This window comes from Myripristis murdjan, chromosome 2 (genome assembly GCF_902150065.1).
Source record: "Myripristis murdjan chromosome 2, fMyrMur1.1, whole genome shotgun sequence".
Classification (NCBI taxonomy): domain Eukaryota; kingdom Metazoa; phylum Chordata; class Actinopteri; order Holocentriformes; family Holocentridae; genus Myripristis; species Myripristis murdjan.
In genome coordinates, this window is record NC_043981.1 from 2,872,501 (window position 1) to 2,898,933 (window position 26,433).

Consider the following 26,433-nt stretch of genomic DNA (forward strand, 5'->3'; position numbering starts at 1 on the left):
TTTTTTGCATTAAAAAAAAAATAGAAAATACTCCAAGAAATAAGAATAAATAAGAACAAATATTGAAAAGCCATTCAATTCAATTCAGTTCAAGTTAATTCAGTTCAGTTCAGTTCAATGAAGCTCAATTCTGTTTAATTCAGTTCAGTAAAGTTTGAGTTGAACTGAACTGAAGCTATTTGGAATTTCTATTTCATGGAGTATCTTCCAGGAAAAAATAGCAATATGACATTAAATTGTCAAAATTAAATTAAATGAATAAATACATAAATAAAGCTACCATATTTAGAAGCAAAATGTTATACCTCAAAACTGGCAGTATAAATCACCAGTTTCACGTGCAGTGCCTCACTTAAACATGAGTAAGCAATATTCACCTATAAAATCCTCTGCAGCTGCATCATGACCCAGCTCCAAAATGTTTACCTCCGTACAAACGTGTGCTTGCTTGCTGCACATGGCAGACCTGCGTATTTCAGAGAAGAGGTTTATGTTTTTTCAGGCTGTGCGATGGCTTTGGTGCCCTTGTCATGGACCAGAGGTTCATGAGCTGTCCCGTGCACGCCAGAGGGACAGTCAAAAAGCGCCTCTCTCTGAAGTGAAACTTGTGGTGTGAATTTAAGTGGCAGCGTTGTGAACTCACCGGAGATCAGCCGTCGCTGAGATGTAACACGGAGGATCTGAAATAGAACATTCACCTGGTTCAATTACCTATGCAGGTCAGCAGAGCACCGTGTGTGTGTGTGTGTGTGTGTGTGTGTGTGTGTGAGTGTGGTTGGGAATGAGTGAGGAACATGAGGGTGTATTGCACAGATCTGGAAGGACAGGTGGTATTTGCAAACTTACAAGGCCACACCAGAGATCCAACATGTTTATCGTAATAGCTGCAAAATGTAAATCCTTCACTTTCATGCTCATTTTTTCCAAAACAAGAACTTCCATATAATTTTTCCTCCCTTTTCTCAAGTCATTGGTTTCCATTCATTCCACTATGAAAAAAAATGAACTTTCAGAGACTTCAAACTTTCTTCACACCAGTATTCCATCACCAGAATAAAGTCGTCCACATTAGTTTTCCTAAAGGCAGCAGCACTGTTGTGTTTTGTTGACTTGAAACTGGGCGGACTGATACAGTCCCTCCTCAAGGAAATAGTCCCTGGGTAAATGTTTTCATTCCACAGCCAACCATCAGTTCTGTGGTTGAGGAATGATGAAAAAGCATTTTGCATGTTGTGGCATCTTAAGTAACCCCACATGACCTGCAAAATGTTTTCTTGTGGGCAAATTGTAAATAAATTCCGCCATCCATACTTTTTTCTCATTTCCACTTTCCATTTTTCCATTGATATACGTGCATTTGACATGTTGAAATTATTGCTTGGGTACAATAATTCAGCCTCAGCTTCATATATTCTTCCTCATGCCGTCTTCTCCTGTCATATTTATGATTTATTTGTCTTTACTGTATCTCATCATTACTATTTTATTGCTACAAAAGCCATCTCTCCGTATGGATCAATAAAGTTTGGCCTTATCATACACAGATAGTTATGCACACAGAGCACATAGATAATGTACTGGTAATGCATCTGTTATGCTGTTTCAGAGGTAATATTATCTTAACACACACACACACACATACACATACACACCCTTACACACCTATATATACACTCACACAGCTCCCATAAGGCCAACCCTTCCAGCTGAATCACAGGTTTCTCTCTTTGATAAACTACTACACCACGCAGAGAAATAGGACAAGAGGAGAGGAGAGGGGAACGTCAGGGCTGCTCTAAGCTATACACAGAACTTCATTAGCCTTGTTTCCACAGAGCACCACTCGATAGGGAACTGGGCTAACGAGATGCCACCATGCTCACATGACTTCTGGTGCCATCGTTTTGACTGGGTTTCAACCGATGACCGAGTTTCCACAGGGTCGAAACCAGGATTTTCAGGTTGAACCATAAAGATTAGTGTGTAAATATTTAGTAGTAAATTTACAGCAGGCGTCCTTGACTTTACATCATCATTGCACTGTTTTCCCCAGTGGAAGATACCACTGTGCTTAATGAACTTGCTCCTCTAATTTGACAACCTCTTTAAAGCAATAGTTCAGATTCTTGTTCATAGAGTGGCACTGGATGGTCCATGCGAATGTAATACATCCACCAAGTTTGGTCCATGAAATCCTTCTATGTTGCAGGAACGAAAGCTTCACCAGGAGTGCACGGCTGCAAAATGAATGAAGCAGATATAGACCAGAGAACACACATGATTTTGAGCGGCGACACAATGCGTTTTTCAGCTTTGTGCTGTCGCTCAAACTGCTGTTGTTGTCCGCTCTGCTTCATTCATTTTGCAGCAGCACACTTGTGGTGAAGCTCCAATTCTTAAGACAGGGAAGAAGCCCATGGACAAAGCTTGGTGGATGTACTACACTCACATGGAGCAGCAAATACTGTAAGACTATATGGGTAAGAATCTGAAATATCCCTTTAAATAAAAGGCTGCACTGTTTTGATTTGGTTCTCAAGTTGGCGACACAACAGGCTCTCAGCTCCATGGCTTTCACCAGCGTAACAAATAACTGCAATGGAGGATGATGGAAAAACAGAAGAAAAAATAATGAAAAGTAAAGTAGATCAAAAATAAATCTGAAAAAAAAATCACCAAAAACCAAAGTTCATCAGTGGTATCATTTCTACTTGAAACCACTTGCAGCTGACGCCAAGGATGTGGACGTTCAGAGAGATTAAAGACACGAATGAGGCCGAGGCACAGCTCTTCACCTTCCCTGCTGTTGCTCCACCCAGGAGGAAGTGCTGCAGCAGGCCAGCAGTATGGATGCAGGACTCGTACAATGCCAACCTCTGTGCTTTTCCTAGCGCTGTATAGAAGGCTATTGTTGCAGATTTCCTCTGCATAAGGGCAGCCATTCTTTGGATGTCAGCCCTATAAACTTACAGACTGCTATATACATGCTTCATTGTGTGTTTACTGTGTGCTTTTGGTCACACGATGGCCTCGGTGGCCTCGACTAATGCTGCGTTCATGACATATGGGAATAGCTGTCGGAAACAGGAAGCTCTCGCACCTGCCGTTTCTCCCACAAGACGTGAACGCAGCACAAGAAGAAGCTGCTGTGTCTGTCAGTGTTCAGCAGCTAGGAGACAGCTAAATGATATTAGTCAGTGCAGCCCTGAGACACCAATGTCTTCGTAATTGCCCTGAAACCTGAGCAAATTCACTTGAAAAACATGGGCAAAAAGCTCATGAGCAAATTAGTACAAAATGACCTGAAAATGACCCCAAAATGACCCCAAATAACTGTAAAAACTAAACATTACAAAAATAATAAATAAGCAAATACATTTTTTTTTTTAAATTTAGAAAATAAGCAAAAAAAAATGAAAAGGAGAGAATTATTTAAAAAAAGAAGGAAACAAAAAATAAAGGAAATTTTTTTTTTTAGTAATTAAAAGTTATAAGTTTCATGTCATAGTAAATATGGATGGAAGGAGCAATGACAGGCACATATTTTTTCTCCTCCTCAGCAGCAAGAAAATTACTATGAAATTACCCCCAAAATGTGTAAAATTCTGCAAATAAATAAATAAATAAATAAGAAGAAAACAATCCCCTGCTAATAAATAAATAAATAAATAAATAAAGTGATTTTTGTTATAGGGTGAACTTAGGCCATTCCAAAAATACATTAATAAATAAATAATTTTTTAAAAAAATAAATAAATAAAACAGCAAACCCACAGGCTCCTGGGTTTCAAAGAGCTACACTTTAATTAAAACTGTCCAGCACAAAAGTCAGAACTGTGTTGTGGCTGTGGGACGGAGACACATCACCCTCACTGCTGTGCAAAATGAGCAGAAAGCAGGCAGCAGTCAGCTGACACGTCCCAGCAGGGAGAGGGTTTCACTTCTGATTTCCTCGTTAGTGGAGCGTCAGAGAGCAGCGTCAGTGTGATGGCCGAAAGCAGGGAGAGCACTGAGCACACACTCCCTGTGCTGCGATAAACAAGCTGTTACTAGAGCTTCTCAACTCGCGAACAGAAACACACACACATCACTGAGAGCCACACACACCTCACTGAGAGCCACACACACATCACTGAGAACAACACACACATCACTGAGAGCCACACACACATCACTGAGAACAACACACACATCACTGAGAACAACACACACATCACTGAGAGCCACACACACATCACTGAGAGGAACACACTGAGAGCCAACCACATCAGTTTTCAAGATTAGTTGTAAATTCATGAGGGAAAAAAACTCGAAACCTCTGAGATTTTAAAGTCACAAATTTAAGAGAAAAAAGTTGGAAAAACACTTTCACTTTTTGGGGGGGTCAAGGAACCACGTCACTTCACTTTGAATTTGGTTCTTGGTTCCTTGACCAATAAAGAAAAAAATATTTTTCCAAGTTTTTTCTCATGAATTTGTGACTTTTTTCTCATACATTTACTTAATCTCGGACAATATTTTTTTTCCCATAAATTTACAACTTTAAGCTGAGTTTTTTTCCACTGAACATTAGCCTGCCCCCATCCCCACAACCACCAAGCTCTGTGATTTCCCCCCCCCTATAATGGCCCTAATACACCACTGTTTTCCCATAGTAAGTGCCATTCAGCTCACCCTGCAGTCAAATGTGTGTGAGTGTGTGTGCACGCCAAATCAGACTAACCGGCTAAATCAGATGTAGACACAATCTGGATGAAAGTTTCTAGTCAAATGAAACCATCACATGCCCTTTTTATGCATATTGATGTATGTATGGTCATCTAGGACAGTGACCATTATTTAGGTGGAGGCACTGGGTTTTGGACTGTCCCTGCACAGTTTAGCTTTTGTTATCTTCGTCATTTTTGTGTATTTTTAAATTGTGAAAAAAAAAAAAAAAAGTCAGTCTGCATTGATCTGTGGGCACTCAGCTTTAAATAACTCTACCACTGCCTTTCAAAAAGCACTCCATCCTCATTTGTGGCAGCCACAATAGCTGAGTATATTTAGGGAAATGTTGATGTATCATATTACTGTAGAATGACAAGATCTGGCAAAATTTACTCAATGCAGAAACGATGGGACAAATCACACTCGAAAAGGATTTTACCCCTCATATTAACAAGTTTGAGAAATGCTAATTACAAATGATAAGTGTGTGTCCAGATCACAGCATCAGATAGTTTTAAATACTTGATGTTCTAAGGTTGGTTTCCAGTATTATGCATTTTATAACCTTTTGAAATGGAAGAAATTGACTTGATTTCTTTCAAAAATTGTATAAAAAAATATATATTGTGGTACCATAACATAACTGACACCATGCAGCACCATTTAAAAAAAAAGAAAAAAGGAAAATTTCCAGAAAATCACCAAAAAGTGAAAAGAAGACAAAACAGAAAACAAGAATTTAAAAAAAAAAAAAGTTTTTACATTTTTACCTGACGTTGCTTTGTCTTTTAAATGCATTTCCTACTATGATTTTTATGCTAATTATTTATATGACATGCTTTGTTTCTCTGTCTTTTTCACTCCATCTTAGTACAGCACTTTAAATTCATTTGCACAGAAATGTGCTATATAAATAAATTTAAAATAGGATAAATCAAGGAGCAGGAGCCTCATACACACTTTTATACAACATGTTATATTTTGAATAGGGACTGTTTTGAGCTGCATTTGTTGTTCTGCATATGCTAACTCTGTGGTAACTCTAGTAACCCTGTGGTAACTCTGTAGTAACAGTGATGCGGTGGCAGTCCATCAGCTGTTCATGCGGAAAGCAAGAAGGCAAAAATGGCTTGAAGCATCTTGCTATATATTTATTAAATTTTCAACCTCCTATTTCCATGTTTGTTGTTGCTGCTACCCTCCATATTTTGTTTTCGGTCCACCACAGCTGAAAATGAAAGCTGTGAGCATGCTCAGTGGGAAGACAGCATATGAATTCCGATCTGATCTAGGCCGCTTTCTGCAGCCTGTCTGAACGCAGCCTTTGTCTTTAGTCTGAAAGTGCCATTAATTCCTGCTGGTCTCGTGTTGCCACATCTCACTTCGGTAGCCCTTTCATTTGCAGACACACTGCTGTAATGTAATCCTGTCCACCGGCCTCACATGCAGGTCCTCAGAGAAAACGACTGAAATGCTTTAATGGGCTCTACCTTCCTCCGCCGTATTTCTTTCTCTCACTCAGCTCTTCGTTCTCTCTGTGCTTTCACTAATGAGAAAGAACCTCTCCCTCTGTCCTGATGGGAGTCTTGTGGAGACTCTGCTGCCTAATGGCTTTCCTCACACTATTTGTGTTGCCAGTAAACACTCCCACACACACACATGCATACAAATTCTGTATGTATTTGCATGTTTGTGCTTATATTGGTTAAGTGGGTTATTGTATTTGAGGTGTTCAAATATTGCTTTCGACACTTTCCTGTTCTGTGCACTTTCAGAAGCTGTTTCACTTCCCTGCGAGACAAATTTTACCGCGACAAGTGGCACTGCTCTTTGTTCGGTTCTGTTCTGCGCTTTTATGTTCCGAGCTGTTCGGTTCTCTCTCTCTTTCTTCTTATTCTGTTCCTTCCTGTTCTGTTGGGTTCTGTTCTGTTCCATTCAGCTGCTGCTCTCTTCTGTTCCATTGCTCTTTGCTCTGTTGTTTTCCATTGCTCTCTGTCCTATTTTGTCCTATTCAAGGAGTTACATTGCCACATGTCCCCATGAATCCTGCTGCCCTTCCATGTCGCCTAGGAAGATATACACACACGAGCGCACACACACACCCTCACTCACTCACACACACACACACACACAGGGGATAAAATGCCACACGGTGAGTTTGTTCTTCATTATCTCCTTGACATCCATGAAATTAACTATCTCTCTCTCTTTCTCTTCATTTCTTTCTCCGCTGCCTCTCACTCTACCTCTGTGCCTTTATATACCTGTCCCCTTATGTTCTCTCTCTTTCATGCTTTTTTTCTTTCCTAGGTATTGCTTCACTAAACCCTTATCCACAGTGAAGTCCGTCCATCTACTATCTTTGGCCATCAGAACTTTCAAGCCTGAAAAAATACTGGACTTTCTTGGGGCAAGGTGGGGCAGTGACTGATGACTGACAAGATATTGCTATTTGGTCCGTATGAGAAACTGTTACGCACACATCAACATGTTGACACAAGCGTGAATATGTGAAGATCTCTGATCCGCTGATCCATATAATATCTCTGAGCACTGATCCATTCCAGTGCACCACAGTAAAATATGTAATAGCTGAAAAGCAGTGCTACTGGCCTTTAAGGTTGAGCGACATTATGTCATCAGTCAGATTACAGAGTGTTAGGATTAAAGTAGAAGTTATTATCAGCTTTTGAAGTGAATGTTACTATGGCATCCAGCGTTGCAGCTTAACCAGAGAGTAAAAATGCAGAGGGCTGAGGAGACCCGTGTGGCATCATGTGGCCCTCATGAGACCTGTCACCTGACCAGAGTTAAGCACGGCGGTGGAAATCCTAGAAGTTCTGGGATCCTTACATTTTACTCGCACACAAATTGAATAAACGGCATCAGAGCTCTCTTGCTGCTCTGGGGGATGAGGAGGCGATAAAATGTGAACTCCATGACACATTCTTATTGTTAGTGTGTTGTTCATGCTAGTGTTTTACCAAATTAAAAGGATTCTTAACCCATAATGATTGATGAACCCATAATTCAGCCACTGATGAAGAAAGTTTTATTTCACAACTCTTCATGGCAAACTCATATTATAATTATGATCACAATTTAGACCTGTAGGACTTGTTTTTTATTTCTGTGTTTATTGTTGTAATATTTTGCAAGATTAATGTACAAATTTAGAGTTTTGTTACAACCTTATACATAATGCACATACTTTATTTAATTTTTTAACAATTTTCTAAGGCATATATTTTTATATTTATTTCTTTTCTATTTCTTATAATTTAATTCTTCGCTTGAGAATCTGAGCAACTGCAACTGACCCAGTTTCCTCTCAGGGATCAATAAAGTATTTCTGAATCTCATATTCCAAAAATGCAAGCCCTCAAATTGGGGGCCATAATTTTAAGATTGCAGAACAGCAAAATGCTATTAAAAGTTCTCTTTAAATAGGTCACACTGTATAATCCAAGGCTCTTGTATCTACTTGTGTGCTTTATCAAAAATACAGATTTCATTCAAATTGCATAGCATTCATGAAATCATAAAATTGTAAAACTGCAGACCCAGTTTTTTTTTCCATTGGATCAGAGATGGCTAGTGGTTTTGGAATATGAATTTATAATGAAGGCTTGTGAGGAAAGCTTTCTTGGTCGAGGACTGAAGACAGCACATGGTGAGTACTTGATATTAGAATAATACATTATGGGTGACGTATCCCTTTAATACCTCATTTCCCATAATCCATCTTCGCTCCTTAAAGGGTGTTTTGGCCCTGTCCGACTAGGTACTCAAATGCCACGTATAGCAACTTTAGGGAACTCACTCTTTCCATTTGTCTTCACTCTGATGAATTTGGCACTCAGAAAAGTGTTCCTAATTGGCCATAAGACCTCTGTTTTTATTGTACTCCCTCCTCATCCTTCCTTCCCAGAGTGTGCAGCGCTCATCTCCTGCACCTTTAACTTTGCCTGAGCCAGCAGATTCTCAGCAGCCTTTTCGACAGCCACTTCCAACAAACTGAGCAGCCCAGATATTGTTGCTTTGCCTCTATTCTGTTTATCAGGGATAATAACTCTCATCATGTAGAAATGAAGAGCAACAGGCACTTTGAATCAATGTTTGACAATTTTGACAGCAAATTTGACGATTTATTTTTAGTCTTTTGACTAAACTGCATTTTAGTTTGAGTCACATGTTGGTCATTTGAATTTTGTTTGTTTTAGTCTAGTCTTTGTTGAGGAAAACTGATAACTGAAATGCACAATTTTAATCTAACTGTACTGAATCATTTTTCTAAATTTAAATTCCTTATTAAATGATTTGTTACTGACCTGTATGCAGATTGATCTAATTATAGCTTCTTGTATTTTGTATGTCGCCTTGTTATTATACTGTGATTGATATCAGAAGTAAAGTTTGTCCATGTATCTATTCTCTCCCAAACTGAAGTCAGCAGTTGTGTTTTCTTCTATTTCTGCCATTTTGTTCTCTTTTATTTGCTGAGGAAAATGTCATGAAATTTTGTTCAGTTTTTGTCTCATTTTCAAACTGGAAAAAGTATTGTCGACACTTTCAGTTGTAGTATTAGTCAACAAAATCAATGCTGCTTCTTAACCAGTAAAAGTGGTTTCTCAACTTTTCATCGAAACTTTTAGAACCCAAGGTCCAAATAAATGATGCGCTCTTGCCCTGAGCATCTTAAATACTAGTAGTCATGTGCAGACCAAAAATAAATAAATCCACACAGCCCATTTTGACTCGTGTGTGACAACATGCCATCTCAGTTCTACTGGAGACATCTCTGTGTGCAGTGAAGTGCACTGTGTATGTCCAGTGTTATATCACTGGGTGCTGCTGCGCTCTGGGAGGACACACAGCCTCACCCAGAGTCACACAGTCAGAATGATGACAGAGGATCATAGTAATAACCTTCACAATAGCTGCCGTAGTACTATAAAAAAAAAAAAAAAAAAAAAATCAATGTTTTTATATGTGTAGGAGTTGTAGAAATGTAGAAATCACATGAGCCTACAGCTGATTGCATGACATACTGAATGATTCGCAAATAACTTCCCTGCAACATCTACAAATCCAGCCAGTAAGTACTGGTTCAGCTTGCGTTGCTTGGCAACGAATGTATCTTCAGGAAGAGACAACTGGATCTTTGGAAATTGCTGTACAACAACTCGCTGTGAGGCTTTGAGCTGCAAAAGTGGCTTCAGAAGGGCTCCCTTTGGATGCCACTGAAAAGCTTTTAACTCCCTCTCAGGAGGAACAGCAGTTGCCCCTTCAGTTGAAATCACTGGGCCATTTGTGGAGGAAAACACATTCAAATCCTCAAACAACACAAACAAGATGAACGTACACAAAAACAGCGATGACTCCTCTTGCCTGCAATGCCCAAGTACTTCTCTACGACAGTGTATTAGTGCTACTGTAGGGAGAAAAAAAAAACTACAGAGCCTGAGGGGGGGTATTCTGAGAGAAAAAACCTGAGAACTTCTGACATTAAAGTGGTAGTTTTACGGGAAAAAACAGAGATTATAGTCACAAATTACGAGAAAAAAAATCATAAAATACTTAGACTACATATTACTTAGACCTATCATTTTTATGCTCTTATAAAAGCGGCACATATCTTGACTTTGCTGGCGCTTGCAGTGTATCACGCCTGCAGTTCTCATCACCTCATCTCATCAAATTCTACTTTGCAATGCCATTCAAAGTCCAGATATCTGTGTTAATACTGTGATTCTGGGCACCATAGAAAATGAAACACACCAGGATTTCCTTCTTACTGAATCCCATAGTAGAAGAAAAATGTGACTTTATAATCTCAGGCTCCGTAATTTGTTTTTCTCCTTACAATGGCCCTAATATGCTGTCGTAGATCTCAAATCGCTCTCACTACCAAAACACTGAGTGGGAGCTACAGAGGTGCCAGCTGAGCCTCTGCCTGGTTGGTGACCAAAACCAAAGCAGAAAATGACAGAGGACTGCTTTGACAAGTTCACTGAGATGGTAGTTTGGCCTGACCACAAAGAGGCAAGTCAAACAGAACACATGGTTTCACCCTCTGTCTCGTGAGCCCTCTCATTTCCCAACTTGCTGTAATAAAGAGTTTGTGTCTACCACTGAAAAACAAGCTGCTGGACAACAAGTTGAACCTTTTTCTGTTCCTCTGACATGCCACTGTCGATCTTAACCGTGATCTGAGAACAATTCCCCAGAAATCTTTGAAACTTCTGAATCATTTTAAGCTGCACTTTAAGCCGTTTCTGACCACTAGAGACGTTTTTTCAAAAATGTACCCCCTTTGAAATATTTTTTCAGGCCAAGTTTTTCCCGGAGGAAAAACTGAATATGAACATTTTTTGTTGAACTATAGCATAGGCTCATTATTTTAGGAATTATGCATGACTGACATTTTTCAAATTAACATTTAATAAAATCTCATGTACCCCCTGCAGTACTCCAACGTACCCCTAGGGGTCAAGTGCCCCCTAATGCAGAAGCACTGCACTGGAGGGGGTTAAGAGAACAAACTCTGTTAGCAAACACACAGAGTTGCCTGTGAAACTGAAAGTACAAAATAATTATATCTAGGATGGAAATGAGGGATTTATTTCACTCTCGCAAGTCTCCTGTTGAACTACTTGTTTTGTCTCTGACCTCCAAATTTGGAAAATGTGGTGAACCTGCAGAGTTTAAGCTACACGATAAGCTTTGAATTAACTTTTTCTGCTGCTGCAGTGCTGATTGGAGCGGGACGGGGGCTGGCTGTAAATCATATGATGGAAAGGAGACCCACAGTGATGACCCTCACATCGCAAGGGATTATTTTACTTAAAAAAAAATGCATGTAATATTGCTTACTGTAGCTTTAAGACAAATAAAAACCTACTGAACTAAACTGTAGGCCTACGACTAACAATTCATCTTAAGTCCACTCTAAAAATGCAAAGGACTAATTTGAAAACAGAAATGAATTTGATTTTTTTTTTCATATAAGCAATGCAATTTCTAATGTGCTTTTGATTTATTTATTTTTTCCTATCAGCTTTCTTAAGAATTTCCTGACCAGAGTGTACTTTGCAGGATTCAGCAATCACAAGTAGCTCAAAGCTGATATCTTCCTTTACAGATGCCTTGTCATTGTAACCCTAGATTCAGTCTGAACACAAAGGAATGGTTGAGGCAGCAGACGGTGCGTGCCACTTCACACAGGAAGGCAGGCAAAATTTTGCCTTAATGTACAGTTAGGGGATTCTATAGTGGCCAATAATCCAAATAATCAATAGTGCCCTAATGGTCCCATATTAACATCTTAAGTAAAGCAAAGAAAGGGGGGGAAGAGGGAGATGTTAGGACTGAACAAATGGAGGAGATGGGGGGATGAAGTCTCCAGAGTGCATGGTCAGCGTTTAGGAAGAGAGGCAATGTAGACTCTCACTTGTCTTCTCTCCCTCTGTGTCTTTCTGACTTGTGGACCATGGGGAATGCTGTGTTCCAGCGGTGAGTCGGCTGGCTATCATTCCCTCAGACAGGGGGAACATTAACGCGTACCTGCCCCCCTCAGCACTTTCAGTGGAAACCAAGAGCAACGTTATTATGATGACCCAAGTTCAAACATCTCTCTCTCTCTCCCTCTCTCTCCCTCGCTCCCTTTCGATAGAGGCCTCTGCACACCATTAACCCAGGGCTATCCATCATCTGTCTCCCTTGTTCAATGGGCTGTAATACACTGTTAATGTTACTGGAACGACAGCGATACGGCCCCTTAATGGAGCTTGCGCTCTCCGGCAGACACTGTTTGGGTGGTATGACTAAGAGTTGAACTGTTTTAAACGGCAGCGATTCTACATTTTATTTCTATTATGTATTACTGGACAAGAAAACAAGAGGATGAAATATGTGTGCAAAAAGCAGCCATTGGATTTACGTTTAAACCCTTATTTAACCAGTAAAAAGACATAGAACAGAGGCGTCCCAGCCAAACCAAAGATTTTTAATTATTTGTCTTCATTTTCCAAAGTAATTTTGGCTTTGTTTTTCATGTTCGCTTCCATGATACTGTGACAACAGTTCATGTATTATGCAGATCTTGATTTATGGCTGTATCTTCAAGTAAACAAATACAGGTGACTGCTAAAGACTGTGGTTGGAAGTGACACAGCGGCCAGACTGGAGGTGGAACAATACCGAGAGCAAAAGGCTTAGTAGGAGCCTGTAAATCCTTTAGGTAAAGAGGTTAACCCTGGTGCACCCTGCGCAGAGCTGACAGTTGGAATGGGAGGGTGTTAACTGATTAGCATGAGGCTGAGAAGACGCTGGCACACACATGAACAAACTTCAAAACCCATTATACAGCTTCACAACAGCATGTTTGTCCTTCAGAACATGAAGCTGCATTTCCTGACTGTCAAAACCTCAAGGTGCTTTTTAATAGCATCTCTATATATTTTTGTATACAGATATTATAGTGTATAGTGTGATAAAACTGAATGAAACTTGGGTCATTGCAGTAAACATGTGGCACTAAAAATAATGTGACTGGCACAAAAAATGACAATGGTAGATGTGACCAAGACAAAGAAAACAAATGAATGAAATATGCATAAACATGTAAAATATGAAAATCTGTGGAAAATAGGAAAACATGCAACATTGGTACATAGGAGTAAAGGAAAACAGGAAATTTATTAAGATAAATAAAGTCAATCTGTGTTTAGTAAAGCAGATAGGATACACACTGTGCACTAATTATGTTCTATGTTCTGTCAAATAAAATAAGACCTCCAATAATATTTCAGTACTATTCAAAGCCGTACATTTAGATATTTTTAATACTCGGAGACTCTTGATCGACATGTGGTTGGCCTGTAAATAGATACATAACACGCATAAGAAACATTCACAATTACTGTAGTTGTGGTGGAAACATGGATTTGGATACCTCTGTTTCAAGTTAGGGCTTAAGTACTTTAAATCAATATGAGGTGCTATTAAGAGAAGCACACTTCTGCCAGCTCAGAGCTATTATGAACAAGATCAGACAGATGACACAAGTAGGCAAGGTATTAGTCACATTTATCTGTTTGGCTGTTTTCTACCTTGTCTCACCCCATCCCCCTCTAGAGACCAGGGGCTGTCAAAGCTGAGTCCAGGGCAGCCCGGTCTCATAGCAGGTCATGATATAGCCCTAAAAGTTCATCTTAATCTCTTGTGCTGTGTACATGGAAATGAATTGGCCATTTTTTTGCGTCAGTCTGCACGGCTTTCAAAGTAATACATTTCCTCTACCATGTATCAAGAGGTAGCATAAAGAGCCCACCGTGTCCGCCTTGGGAGGTTGGTGGTATAGTGGATGTGTCAATCAACGCTACTTTCACTCAGGCGACCCGGGTTCAACCCCAAGGCAAGACCAGTGTTCGCTTTCATAATGTTAGATTTACATATAATGTTACCAAGTTACGGTGGCGCGTGAACAAGACTGCAACCAGTTTCTGGTTTTGGTGCCTAAACCTAACCTTTCCCTAACCTTAACCAAGTGGTTTTCATTTCTAAACCTAACCTTTCCCTAACCTAAACCAAGTGCTTTTCATTTCTAAACCTAACCTTTCCCTAACCTAAACCAAGTGCTTTTCATGTCTAACCCTAACCTAACCTTAACCAAGTGCTTTTCATGTCTAACCCTAACCTTTCCCTAACCTTAACCCAGTGCTTTTCATGTCTAACCCTAACCTTTCCCTAACCTTAACCCAGTGCTTTTCATGTCTAACCCTAACCTTTCCCTAACCTTAACCCAGTGGTTTTATGGCTTGTGTAAAAGTAGAGATCAGCAGCTACACACAGCTTCCAATATCAGGGGAGCGCCTTCATCTGATTATAATGTAAGTGCAGCAGACATGTTGCTGGTATATTTTCCCTGTAATGGAGACTTTTTATAATTATGAAGGAAAATGTTACCTACAGAATCTTTAATCTTACAATAATACATTTCAACTAAACTATCAAATTGAAGAATCTATAAGAGAGACTATTTTTATGCTACGTTTCTAACTAACCACTACTATCTCCAACTTCAACAACTACTGGATCTTTGTTTTTAATAGTAGTTGTATTTTCCTGCCTTTTTATTTACCACCAAATCATGCATTTTAGAACTTCTTATATGCAGGTAGGATAATATCTGGAAAGTTACATAATTGTCAAGCACCCCTGGGTGTCCTTATGCACCCCACATTGAGAAGCCATGATGCTGACGAGTCCACAACACCCTACACGGATGTGTAGCCAGCCTGCTTATGAATAATTGAGAAGCAGACAGCGCTGGGACGTTCATGTGATCCGCTGCCCTCTGCGTCACCTGGTTACTACTGTATCCCACCTCCCGAGTTACCGGCCAGCCGTGAGGTAACAGTAATACTACTGAGACAACAACACACTCAGCAGCCCATTATTCACTTATTCTTAACACTCACGCTTTCCTGGGCCTGCACACTCGGTTTAACATGGTGTTATATCAGCCTTTCCATAGAGCCTGCTAGGATGTTGCAACCACGGATGTAGAGGAGGTTTAAACATGCTTAGTTTTAGAGTGTATCCTCCCTTTTCCAAGGTTAAATGACACATACATACATAGCCTTTTTCAAAAAGCCTAGACATTTTCACCTCTTGGGTTTTTAGTGTCCTTTTTGGTGGCTGATGCCCCACCTGAGCCATGCCTCCTACAAATTATGTTCTCGTACAACTAAACTGCATTCTCGATTACATTCCGAGGGGAACGTATTTTGTAATTGGATTATGTTTGTTTGGAACGTATCACATGAACATTTGTAATCACGGAGTCTGAAGTCAATACTGGGAGGAAGGCGGCATGGTGGATAGATCAGACAACTGACTTTTACCTAAGCAACCAAAGTTCCAGTCCTGCATGAAGCCACGGTGGTGTTTTTTTGGTGAAAACATTACATGCATACGTTACATTATGTTACCATAACCAAATGATTTTTATGCCTAAACTTATAAAACTGTGAGCCACTAGGTTAGCCCACAGTTTACAGTCAATGGTCATCAATCTGTATACATCACACACTGCAGAGCAGAAGAGCATAAAAAGAAGTAAATACATAAAAAAATGAGCAAAAAAACTACTAGCATTATGTTCAAAATAAAGAGAAGTGCTTATTCATATTAGAAATGCATTTTTACTACTGTAGCTACTGTATTGTTACTGTGGTTCCTATCCTGCCTGCTCTCACTGACCTTTTTACCTGTCCCATCTCAGTCACATGATAAATAGTGAAATTGACTCGCCCCTATTCAAAACACATTACAGAGCCATAGCAAGGCATGAAACCAGGAAGGGCTGTGGACATTGGTCTCACAGCACAAACCTCTAAGGCACTAACCACTGGCTTGTGAAATGTCCATGCCTGAACAGAAGATTTAAGCCCACTGTGTTTTTTTGTACATTCATTTGATAATACTTGTTGTGTCCTATGAATTCTGGCAATAAATGTCATTTTTGTCAGCTAGAAAGGATGCATTTTGCAAATGAAATGGCAATGCAACTGGTGGCTTTACCCCCAACTGAATCAATAAGCAAACATTTTAGGTCAAAGAATACAAATGAACTTCACAATCAGGAGTATGCACAAAACTACAGCAGTCAGATATAGTGAGACATAAAAAGAAAAGAGAGAAGAAGGGGGAAAATGACGGTATGACCTACTCAGAAAGTACACCAGACGCAGGGAATAACTGGAGCAGGAGGTTAAGTAAGGTGCACGGTTTAAACATATAGCTGTAAACTGGATTAGGTGGGAGAACGTGTAGTAGCCAGTGACTCTTTAATCCTCCAGGAGAAGACAGGAAGTCTGACAGAGAGACGAGAGGCACTTCCTGTCCAGAAATCCTCATTAGTCAGCAGCAGGGGAATGTGGACGGGCTGCTTTGACACCACATCACATGTGATTCCATTGTTTTCCTGCTTGGTTCGAGAACTCATGCGCCACAGTGCAGCGACTGTTGATCAAATAACTGCATTGATTATTCAGATAATCAAGGTCATGTTTTTTTTTTCAACATTTCAGTGTTTCACCAATAGGATTAAATAATGCATAGTGCAAAAATGAATGTTTTATGGCTGCAGCATCACATCCAACAGACATCTACATGTCTTGTGCATCACTTTAGTCGCATATCTCTGGAATTCAGCAGGACATGTTTGGGATCTTTGGAAACCTTGGAATTTCAAAATAAAGCTCTGTGGGTTTGAATAAAGTTCAGTTGTCCAGCAGTGACAACCCCCCTGTAAGATTCTGATCATTGATTTCTTAATAAAATAATGACAACAATCCTCATTTTAGTGGAAAATTGCTTTTGGAGTCTATCAGTGACAAGTCATTATATTGTTATACTATAAGTAATATTGTATCCTTTTATATATTATTCTCAAACGTATTATTTCACTAAAAAAGATATATGTTTCTGAATGTTGTGAATTCAGCAAATATTCATCGCAGTCGTAATGCAAACGTGCACATTTTGTGCTGGCCACGCGTTATGTGGACCTACACTATATGCTTCCTGCTTACTTCACACATGCGGTTTTGCAAACACACACATGGGAGAGCAGCAGGAAGCCAGCAGCAGCTCTGGCCCTGTCTGTTAGTGACAGGCACTCGCAGCTCCACGGTCAACACACACCTCGAGGAAACTGTCGTCCAGACAGTTTCCTGCAATTACAAGAGAATCACCATCAATTTACACACAAAATTTTAAAAAGTTTTTGGAAAGTAACAGTCAAAGTCCCAAAAATTTACTGAAAAAAATATAAAATAATAATAATTATAATAATAAACAAAGAGAGAGAGAAAGATAAAAGGGACAAAAGAAAGAAAGAAAGAAAGAAAGAAAGAAAGAAAAAGAATGAAATAAAATAAAATTACATTAAAAATTAAAATAAAAAATTTAATGAAATAAACTTAATAGATTTAATATAATTCAAAATAAATTACCAGAAAACTATATTGATAAATATTATATTTACATATTCAAAATTAAATTGCATTCAATTTACTTTCCAAATTTTTGTAGATATTCTGTGGTAATTTGATGGTATTTTTTCTTGTAATTGAATCTTAAATATATTTTAATAATTGTGGATAGTTTTCTTGTAATGTACGCCTCATTTTTTTTTTTACTAATTTTCCTGGAATGACCCCAGTAGATCAGGTTTATAATCAGAGGAGCACAGTCAGAATACAGGAATACATCAAGTTTCTGTTAGACTCGGACCATTTAGCCGTTGTGTGACAAGAGCACAGACAACAACATAAGCCCCCTAGCAAAGCCCTGGTGCATTTTTCAAAAAATAAAAATGTCACTGATGAGACTGTTTCACTTAAAGTGACAGAAATGGCTAACAGGCAACAAATGAAAAATGGGGGGAACAGGAAATGAGGAAATAATTAACTGATAAGGGACATGAAGTGCAAGTCTTTTTAATTAAGCGGACAGGATGCAGATTGTGCTGTTAACTACCTCGTTCCGGATTCATCTAATAGTGGATTAGTGACATAAAATAGCCATAGTCATTAAACGGTGAAAACAACTTCAAATAACTTCAAATTAAGCACTTTTTAGATCAATGGTTTTTGCAGGTGGGGTCCAGGAACCCTTGAGGGTCTTCCAGCAGCTTCCTTCCTTCCTTTAAAGTCCAACCTGATCATTTTAATAATTATAAACATAGATTTCTTGTCATTTTAAAACATTGCATCTTGCTAATTTTCTGGCCATTTCTTGGTAATTTACTCATCACCTTTTTCTAATGTCTACTGAACACTCAAAGCGCTTTACAATGTTCACCCATTCACACACCCATTCACACACTGATGGACCATGCAAGGTGCCAAGCTGCCTATCAGGAGCAGTGAGGAGGTTCAGTGTCTTGCTCAAGGGCACTTCAACACACTCTCGGGGAGCACTTAAATCAATAGAATTTGCTGGAAAAAAGGCAATTAGCAAAACAGCAAAGAAAAAAAAGGATAATATCTATCTATCTATCTATCTATCTATCTATCTATCTACAATTCATAATAATAATAACAGTAATAATAGTAATAATAATACAGAATTAGCAAAATAAATACACCAGTAAAAAATAATGAATAAATGAATAAATGCAAATTTCTAATAAAAAAAATTGCCAAATGTTTTTTCAAAATTTGCTAGAAATGCTTTACAAAATTACAACACAATTGTATCATTAAAACAATATATTTAATTATCAGAGAAGCTGATTTTGGATTGTTAATGTCAGATTTCTTGTGTTTAGATGCTTGTGAAAAGGCTCCTTATGGGGCAAAATCCCTTCAGATGGGGGTGTATGGCTTACTGAAAGTCCACCTGGGGGTCCAGAGCATGACAAGCCCTGTTGGAGGTCTTTTGTTAAATGCTTTGTCAAACTTTACTGCTTCAAAGCAAAAAAAAAAAAAAAAAAATCACACACACACACACACACACAGGGACGTGAGCCAGCAGAGTGGATACAGTAAAAGTACACTAAGTCTTGGTGCTATTCCACTGTCAGTGTGATTGTGTCTGAGTGTCAGAGGGCCGGGACGGAGACGACAGCTCCACAGATTACAACTCTACATGCTCGAGTGCCAGGCTCTCACAGATAGCGATAGTCTTACATAACATCCTGCGCCTCTGTGGCTAATCAGAGACGGCAGCGACTGGGGAGAATGGCTTACAAGTTCAAACAGCCCTCCAACTGGTATCTGCACAGCCTACTGATCCCAGTACCACCTTAATTATACTTAATTAGAGCCGAGTGTTTACCCCCTCCAGCTCTTCATCGGCGTACTCTCAGTGAAGAGTTGTTATGCATCTGGGTGCAGGAAATTCAACCAATATGGAGTTCTGAATGCAAGTGAAATATCGTAACTTTTAATCATTTTCATGCCAATAAATGATCTAAACTCTTATTTTTTATAAAGGCCAAAACCCAGTTCAATTAAATATATAATTCAACACATTCCATAAAATCTATGTCTGTTAAGCAAAGTAGATTCCTAATTGACTCTCTTTAGTGTCATGTGTGAAGACTGACAGGTGAAACACAGGAATTGACCAATTATCAGCCCCGAATGATTATCAAGATGATTATCGGCAACATTTTGTTTTATTGCACAAAGACAAAAACACTAAGCTGTATCAATGCTCGTAAATATAGTGTTCTTGTCATTTTGTTGCTTAGTTTTTGCCAATTTTCAGGTAATTTTTTCCTGCTAATATTCTGTTTTTTCCTACTATTTCTCTGGTAGTTTTCTTGGCTTTTTAGCATTAGATAAATAGAGTGTGTCTTTTCTTCTCCGTTCTCTCCTTCCAGTTTCTCTCCTCAACTTCCCTCTCCTCTCCTCTCCTCTCATCACAAGCAGCAGTGCAACATTTATAATAATTACAGATATTATTTTAAGGCCCTTCATGGTGCCCAAGGACGCTGCACAGTCATGCACAAAATTAACAACGTAATTTAATCGCAGATGTTCTTACTACAGAGATCCTCTCCTTCATTCTTTATCTCACACACTCTCTTTTTTTCCCTGTCATACAACCCACCTCTCTCCAGTAGGCTCCAGCCTAATCTGTGTCACTTGCACTGCAGCGGTGAACTGTAACATAAACTTCACTCTCTAGTCCTGATCATCAGGAGGCAAACTACGAAAAACAAAGCACTGATTGTTTTTAGTAATGGTAGACTCCATTCTGATGAAAAAGAGAATAAACTGTTGAGAAAAATGCTCAACCGGTGCAAAAAAGTGTACTTGTTTTTCAACCTACCCATAATAATTTGATTTAAAATGCCTCTGAAAAATGACAAAGAACCATTTTTATAAAAAATGGTTCTTTACTGAACCAGTTATGTCCACAAAGAACTTTCTTAAAAATGGTTCTTTAAATAAACTGTTTTTGCTAAAGTTCTTTAAACAACCAGTTACAGTTCCTAAAGGAAGCATTTTTTGACGGTTCTTTTAGGCACCTTTGGGGGTTCTTTAAAGAGCCTCTTGCTAAAAGGATCTCTGTGGAACCAAAAATGGTTCTTCTAGGGCTTCACTCCAAAGAACGGTTTTTGGTTCCAGTTCGCTCCTTTATTTTTCTGTGTGTGGTACCTTGTCTATCACTCCATCAAGGCCGTATGCCAGTGAATCACAGCTGTTAATCTGCTAGTCTGTTTGCTGAGAAAACACAAATCTCAACACGCCCGAGGCATTATGGCCGTGAGTGGATCCTGGACTCGAGCCACTCGACTGGCTGAAATGTAACAAACTTGTGGACAGAAAAAGACACACCGCGAGCTGGAAACTGGTTTATCGAGGCTGAAGTTTGACTTCAAAAACTGAAACATCCTCTGAGCAAGGCAAATCACCGACAGATAATAGTTATAATGAACTATCTGGACTAGATTAAAGCATTTTACCCTCATGTGAAGCCTCCTGTGAGACTTATAATTAGGTTTTGACCGACTTTTTGCTATTTTTAGACTGAAGCTGCCAATAGAACATATTTTGTGTCAATATTTGACATCTAAACTGAACCATTCAATTAATTTCCTCCTCTTTGCAGGGAGGGAGAGCTTCTGAAACGGCATTTAGGATGTCACTGAAACCCAGACGGAGGAATCACTTTTGGGTGCAGCTGCTGAGGGTCACACAACACACCTATTGTGTTCAACAGTATGGGGAATCTCCCTGGGATACATCAGGCTTGAATGAATGAAGAATTCAAAAACATAATTGGATAGTGGAATGAATAAATGCAAAAGAGGGGAGAGAAACTGCAGAAAAAAGCACAAAACACTCAGTTTTAAGTCCCTTTGCTCATGGAGGAATCTGTTTACCACACTGACTTGGCTGATGTCTGATAGTTCAGTGGTTTTCAAAGTTTTTCATGTTTTGGAGCCCAAAGTTGACTTTCAATGAGACACGGACCCCCATCTGAAATGATTTCAACTTGGAGACCCTGACAAGATAAGATACGTCTGCTTCTATTAAGTTCTGGTGAAAGAAAATGTTCTTTTTTGTTCTTTTTTGTTTTTGCTAATTTACTGGTCATTTTCTTGTAATATTTTCTTCAGCGATGTTCTGGTAAGTTTTTGCCCATTTGCTCCTTCATCCAATTAAAAATAGGAATTTCAAATTCGCAAAAATTCACCTGAGCATTACTAAAAAAAAAAAAAAAAAGGAAAAACAACTATTACAAGAAAAAATGCAAAAGAAAATTTGCAAAGAACTTGCCAAATTGCCAGACGGCAAAAAGCAAATAAATAAATACTGAAAAATATATTTCTAATTATTAAAATGAAATATTTAAAGGTGAGATCAGTGATGCTGGATCAGATTTCTATTGTTTCTTGTGCGTTCAGCTATTTAAACTATTCCTCATTTTGCTAAGAGGACCCTGAAGGACCCCTGGACCTGGTTCCCCGGACCCCACTTTGAAAACCCCCTGTGATAAAAGCCTGATAAAAGATAAAAGCCTGGTCTGCAAACTAGTATCAGTCCAACCCTAATCCAATGTATTCAGATCTTTCACTTCACAAGTTCTCAGAGGCTGCAACAACAGGCTTTGCATTAGGGTCAGTGCAGGAGCAATACAATCAATTTCCCCACTTGTCTAAAGCGGTTATCCTCATCAGTGCCCCGCATCTTCCAGTCAGAGGCTTGTCTCTGCATGTTCCTTACTATAAGCCTCCATTTCGCTCTCACACAGTAGGGGTTTTATTTAATCAGCCATTTGCAACAGTTGGTAGGACGTGTCTAAGCCTCCCTGAGCATGCAGCTAGGATATAAACTTGGGCTCTCATGTGAGCAGCGTTTGCTCTGTCTGGATTATTGCCAAACGCATTACTGTGGAGCCTAATGCAAGCCACAGCCATATAGGCCGAGCCAGGGCTCCACTGTTGCCCATCGATTTGACCAGCAGGGAGAAAACAACTAGATTACATAATTCATGTGACTGGCTGCTCCATTTGTAGTTCTGCACAACTGGGAGAAATAGAGAAAATAAACGGGAGAGAATGGGAAACAAAGTGCATGACTGGAACTGAGGTGAAATCATTTCCCCGTGCTGAAGAAAATCAGTGCACAGCATGTAAGTGCCTGTTGAGGATTAAACTCTTACTTTCTTTAAAAAGTGCAGTTCAGGCAGGCACTTACAGTATTTCCACACTGAATCCACTTGTTTCAGACATATATATATATATATATATATATATATATATATATATAATGGAATGTGCATTACAGTCTACACTGGTTTGCATGACAGCTATTGAGACTTGTTTCTGGCAAATTCCTGAAACAAGGAGCACTCCATTGGACACAAAACTTCATTTTGTAACTAAAAACAGGATTTCACTGATTATTATTGATTATTAAATGACTTGTACTAAATAACTTGTTTTGCTGTGCCTATCACTGGCGTGTTCTGTCTTGAGTAGATAATTACTCCTCAGACTTCTACATTTAATGATCGCCTAACTCCACCTTGCACTTAATAAAGTGTTATATTTTTTTCTGGGGTGTTGCCTGTGTTTGAAAGCTGATGTATTTTGACAGCTGTTTCATAACAGGTGATAAGTCAAGCCAAACGCCAAACCTTTTCAAGCAATCCTCTTTATCCTCTTTACCTTGTTGGATGAAACTGAAGACCTCTGCAAATTATCAGAAGTCATCGCTAAACCCGGCATATAGATAATTCACTGGGCAGCGCGTATTTCAATAATATCTCAACTTTTAGAATAGACTGAAACTATTCTCCAGTGGTGTATTTTGTTGACAGGCGGTATTAGTTACAGCAGGCAAACCAAGAGTAAAAGTGGCACATTTAATGAAAAAGGTGCTGATTGGTGGAACACTCACACCCCGAATTTACAAGTGGCTCCTATCAATTCTGGATGAATATGGATATCTTTGATGAAGTGTGTATCTTTGCGGATAAGCAAGAAAACTATTATAAAATGCCATTTTTTAAACGGAATTTGGCGACACGCTCTTTTCCCGGTCGGGGCAGAACAGCAAGTACCGCGCCTATACAAAACTAGAACTTCCTTAAAAAGTGGCATGGGTCCGTAATGACTGGCGGCAGGCAATTTCTTATCGATTTCCTAACGAGCCTTCTTCCTTTCCCTTTCCCCAGGAGTGGGATTTAAGCCGGATGAGTGTGTCTTTTAGCGCAATTTGAAAGCCGAGGTAACGATAAAGCCTTAAAATACATATCCAGCTCTCAGAAGACGTCAAAAGCCGCTGAGCATGATCCACAAGCGGTGTTGAAACAAAGCAGCAAACCGATAAAAAAGCGCTGGGAAAACTTACATATCTGCTGATGAGGGTCCGAAGAGTGCTGAAATCCATCCCCATCCTGTTCCCCTTTCCTCTCCGGACACTTCTTCTTTCGGAGTCGTTTTTTTTCGGGTTCTTTACTAGCTTCTTTCTAATTCTCCTCTCTCCCCCATGACTTTTCTCCCCTTTCTTATTCCTGAAGTAAAAAAAGGCTTGTCCGACAACAACTCCCGATACAATGTAATCCTGTGTGTGCTACTCACCTACAGCAGCGGTTTAAAAACAAGGTAAGAGACGTTACTAGTGACAGGCGGTGTGAATGTGAGGTTTCTGTTCTAGTTTTGTGACAGTTCATAAAGGCTGGGACAAGTGAGGCGCTCCTCCTATATGCCTGGGACCCCGCCAGTGTCCCGTCAGTGTCTCTCTACCCTCCTCTCTCTCTCTACCCGCGCGTCTGCTAAGCCTCTTGCTTCTGCAGCCAAAGGAGCTTTTCTTTCATCTGACGTCACCAGGAGCCAGGTGGTGCTCCCGGAGGTGCGCGCATGCGCACTGGGCCGTTGTCAGCGGGCAATTGATTCCCTGTATCAGTTAATTAGGGGATTGATTAGTTTGGGTGACATACAAGATGAGCGGCACTGATGTGTTCTGACTAGAGAGAGCGCACTGTACGCCAGTTGTCAAGTCTACCTGTTTGTTTCAGAATCGATTTTAAGATTCTTTGATTGGTTTATAAAGCTCTTACCTCTCCTATGGGATCAATTTAACTCTAGTTAGTGATTAACGTCTCTCTCTCTCTCTTTTTTTTTTTTTTTTGCTTCATATTTCATGATTTTTCCGAATGTAATAGGGCCATGAAAGTGAGTAAACATAAAATCAAAATGATGATATGTTTTCAGTGTCCGGGATACATTCTGTACACATAAAATTGGCCCCAGGCTTTTTTCAGCTGAGAAATAGCACCATTTTACACACATTTGCTATAGTTGTTTTGGATGAACTATAACATCCAATCAAACATAACCGCTGATTTATTGTTTGAAGTAGCCTACTTTGTATGTGTGTATGAAAAGTGTTTTCTAAATAAAGTCTTATTTGTGTGTGTGTGTGTGTGTGTGTGTGTGTGTGTGTGTGTGTGTGTGTGTGTGTGTGTGTGTGTGTGTGTGTGTGTGTGTGTGTGTTTGTGTGTGTGTGTGTGTGTGTGTGTGTGTTCGTTCGTTTTTTTTTTTTTTAAGGGGAGCTGCCCATGAAGCACCCCGACACAGCGGTGCTGTCCACCCACCTGGTGCTGAAATCATAAAAATAAGCATCTGGTGTGAAATTGTATTATTTCCCTAATGAAAATGACAGATTCCGATATTTTGATTGTTTTGAAAACTAGAAATCATTTTGCACTGGTAATAAAGAAAACACGAGAAAGAAGAGAGGTGAATAATTTTCTTCTTTTAACATCCGGTGTCCATTTCCTCAGTATAGCAGGTTTTGATCATTTAAATGCATTCTAAAGATGTTTCATTCATTATTAGGCCTAGCGCAGTATATTATTATAATGCTTAAAATAGTTTGCCACTAGTTTGTAACAGTTAACTCTAACACATGAAGTCGGAACCTTTATTGATGATACCGTGTTTCCGAGGGGAAATGTTTTCATTCATTTGTCCATTGTGTGTTTCCTGGAGACGCTTTTCGGCGGGTTCTGTTTAAACATTGGCGTCAAGCGTGCCACAACACCAAGCACTTTTTCCGGTTGTAACATTCAATATAAAAGCCTTAATGAACCTGCTTCGTCGTTTTTGTAGAAAATTTGAAGTATGTAAACGGTAATAAGAATCTTGTTTGAAGAGAAATGGGCAGTTTTTCACCGCAGATTCTAACAGGCGTCAACAAAGCATAATAAAATACAGTCGTCTTACTTTCTTTGCATAACTCTGTAGTAGAGTACTTACTGTACTTATTTTGTAATTCAATAAAAGAGTAATTCCAAATGTCTTCTGTCTCTTTGCATGGGAAACATTTTTATTAACAGTGTAGCTTTTTGCAAAATACTACTACTATTACCTCTACTACTACTACCATTTCTACTAAGACTACGTCGAATAATGATAATGATAACAATAATAATAATAATAATAATAATAATAATAATAATAATAGTTATACAGTAACTTTTATTCTGAGTAGGCTCTGAGTAGGTTTTTATAATTTAACTTCTACTTAGGCAGAATTTCACCAAAGTCACCTTGTGTTCAGGTGGATATTTTAGTTTTTCATTCCATTATAGCGAATTGTCCTGTGCTACAACTTTTATGCCTTTATTTTGAAGGCAGAATCGCCTCGGGTCTGGTCATAGTCTTCCTATATGTAGCTAGCT

General features: G+C 39.2%; 1 protein-coding gene across 4 annotated transcripts in view; it reads right to left on the reverse strand.

Moving 5' to 3' along the window:
- The window catches only part of atp11a (ATPase phospholipid transporting 11A), a 74,115-nt gene extending 49,611 nt beyond the window's left edge, over positions 1–24,504 (reverse strand). For all 4 annotated transcript variants that reach the window (XM_030067012.1, XM_030066996.1, XM_030067005.1 and 1 more), the window contains exon 1: positions 24,099–24,504. In XM_030067012.1, coding sequence (XP_029922872.1) covers positions 24,099–24,143 — 45 coding nt within the window. In that variant the 5' untranslated portion in view covers positions 24,144–24,504. The remainder of the gene's footprint in view (positions 1–24,098) is intronic.
- Between the last annotated feature and the right edge of the window lie 1,929 nt (positions 24,505–26,433).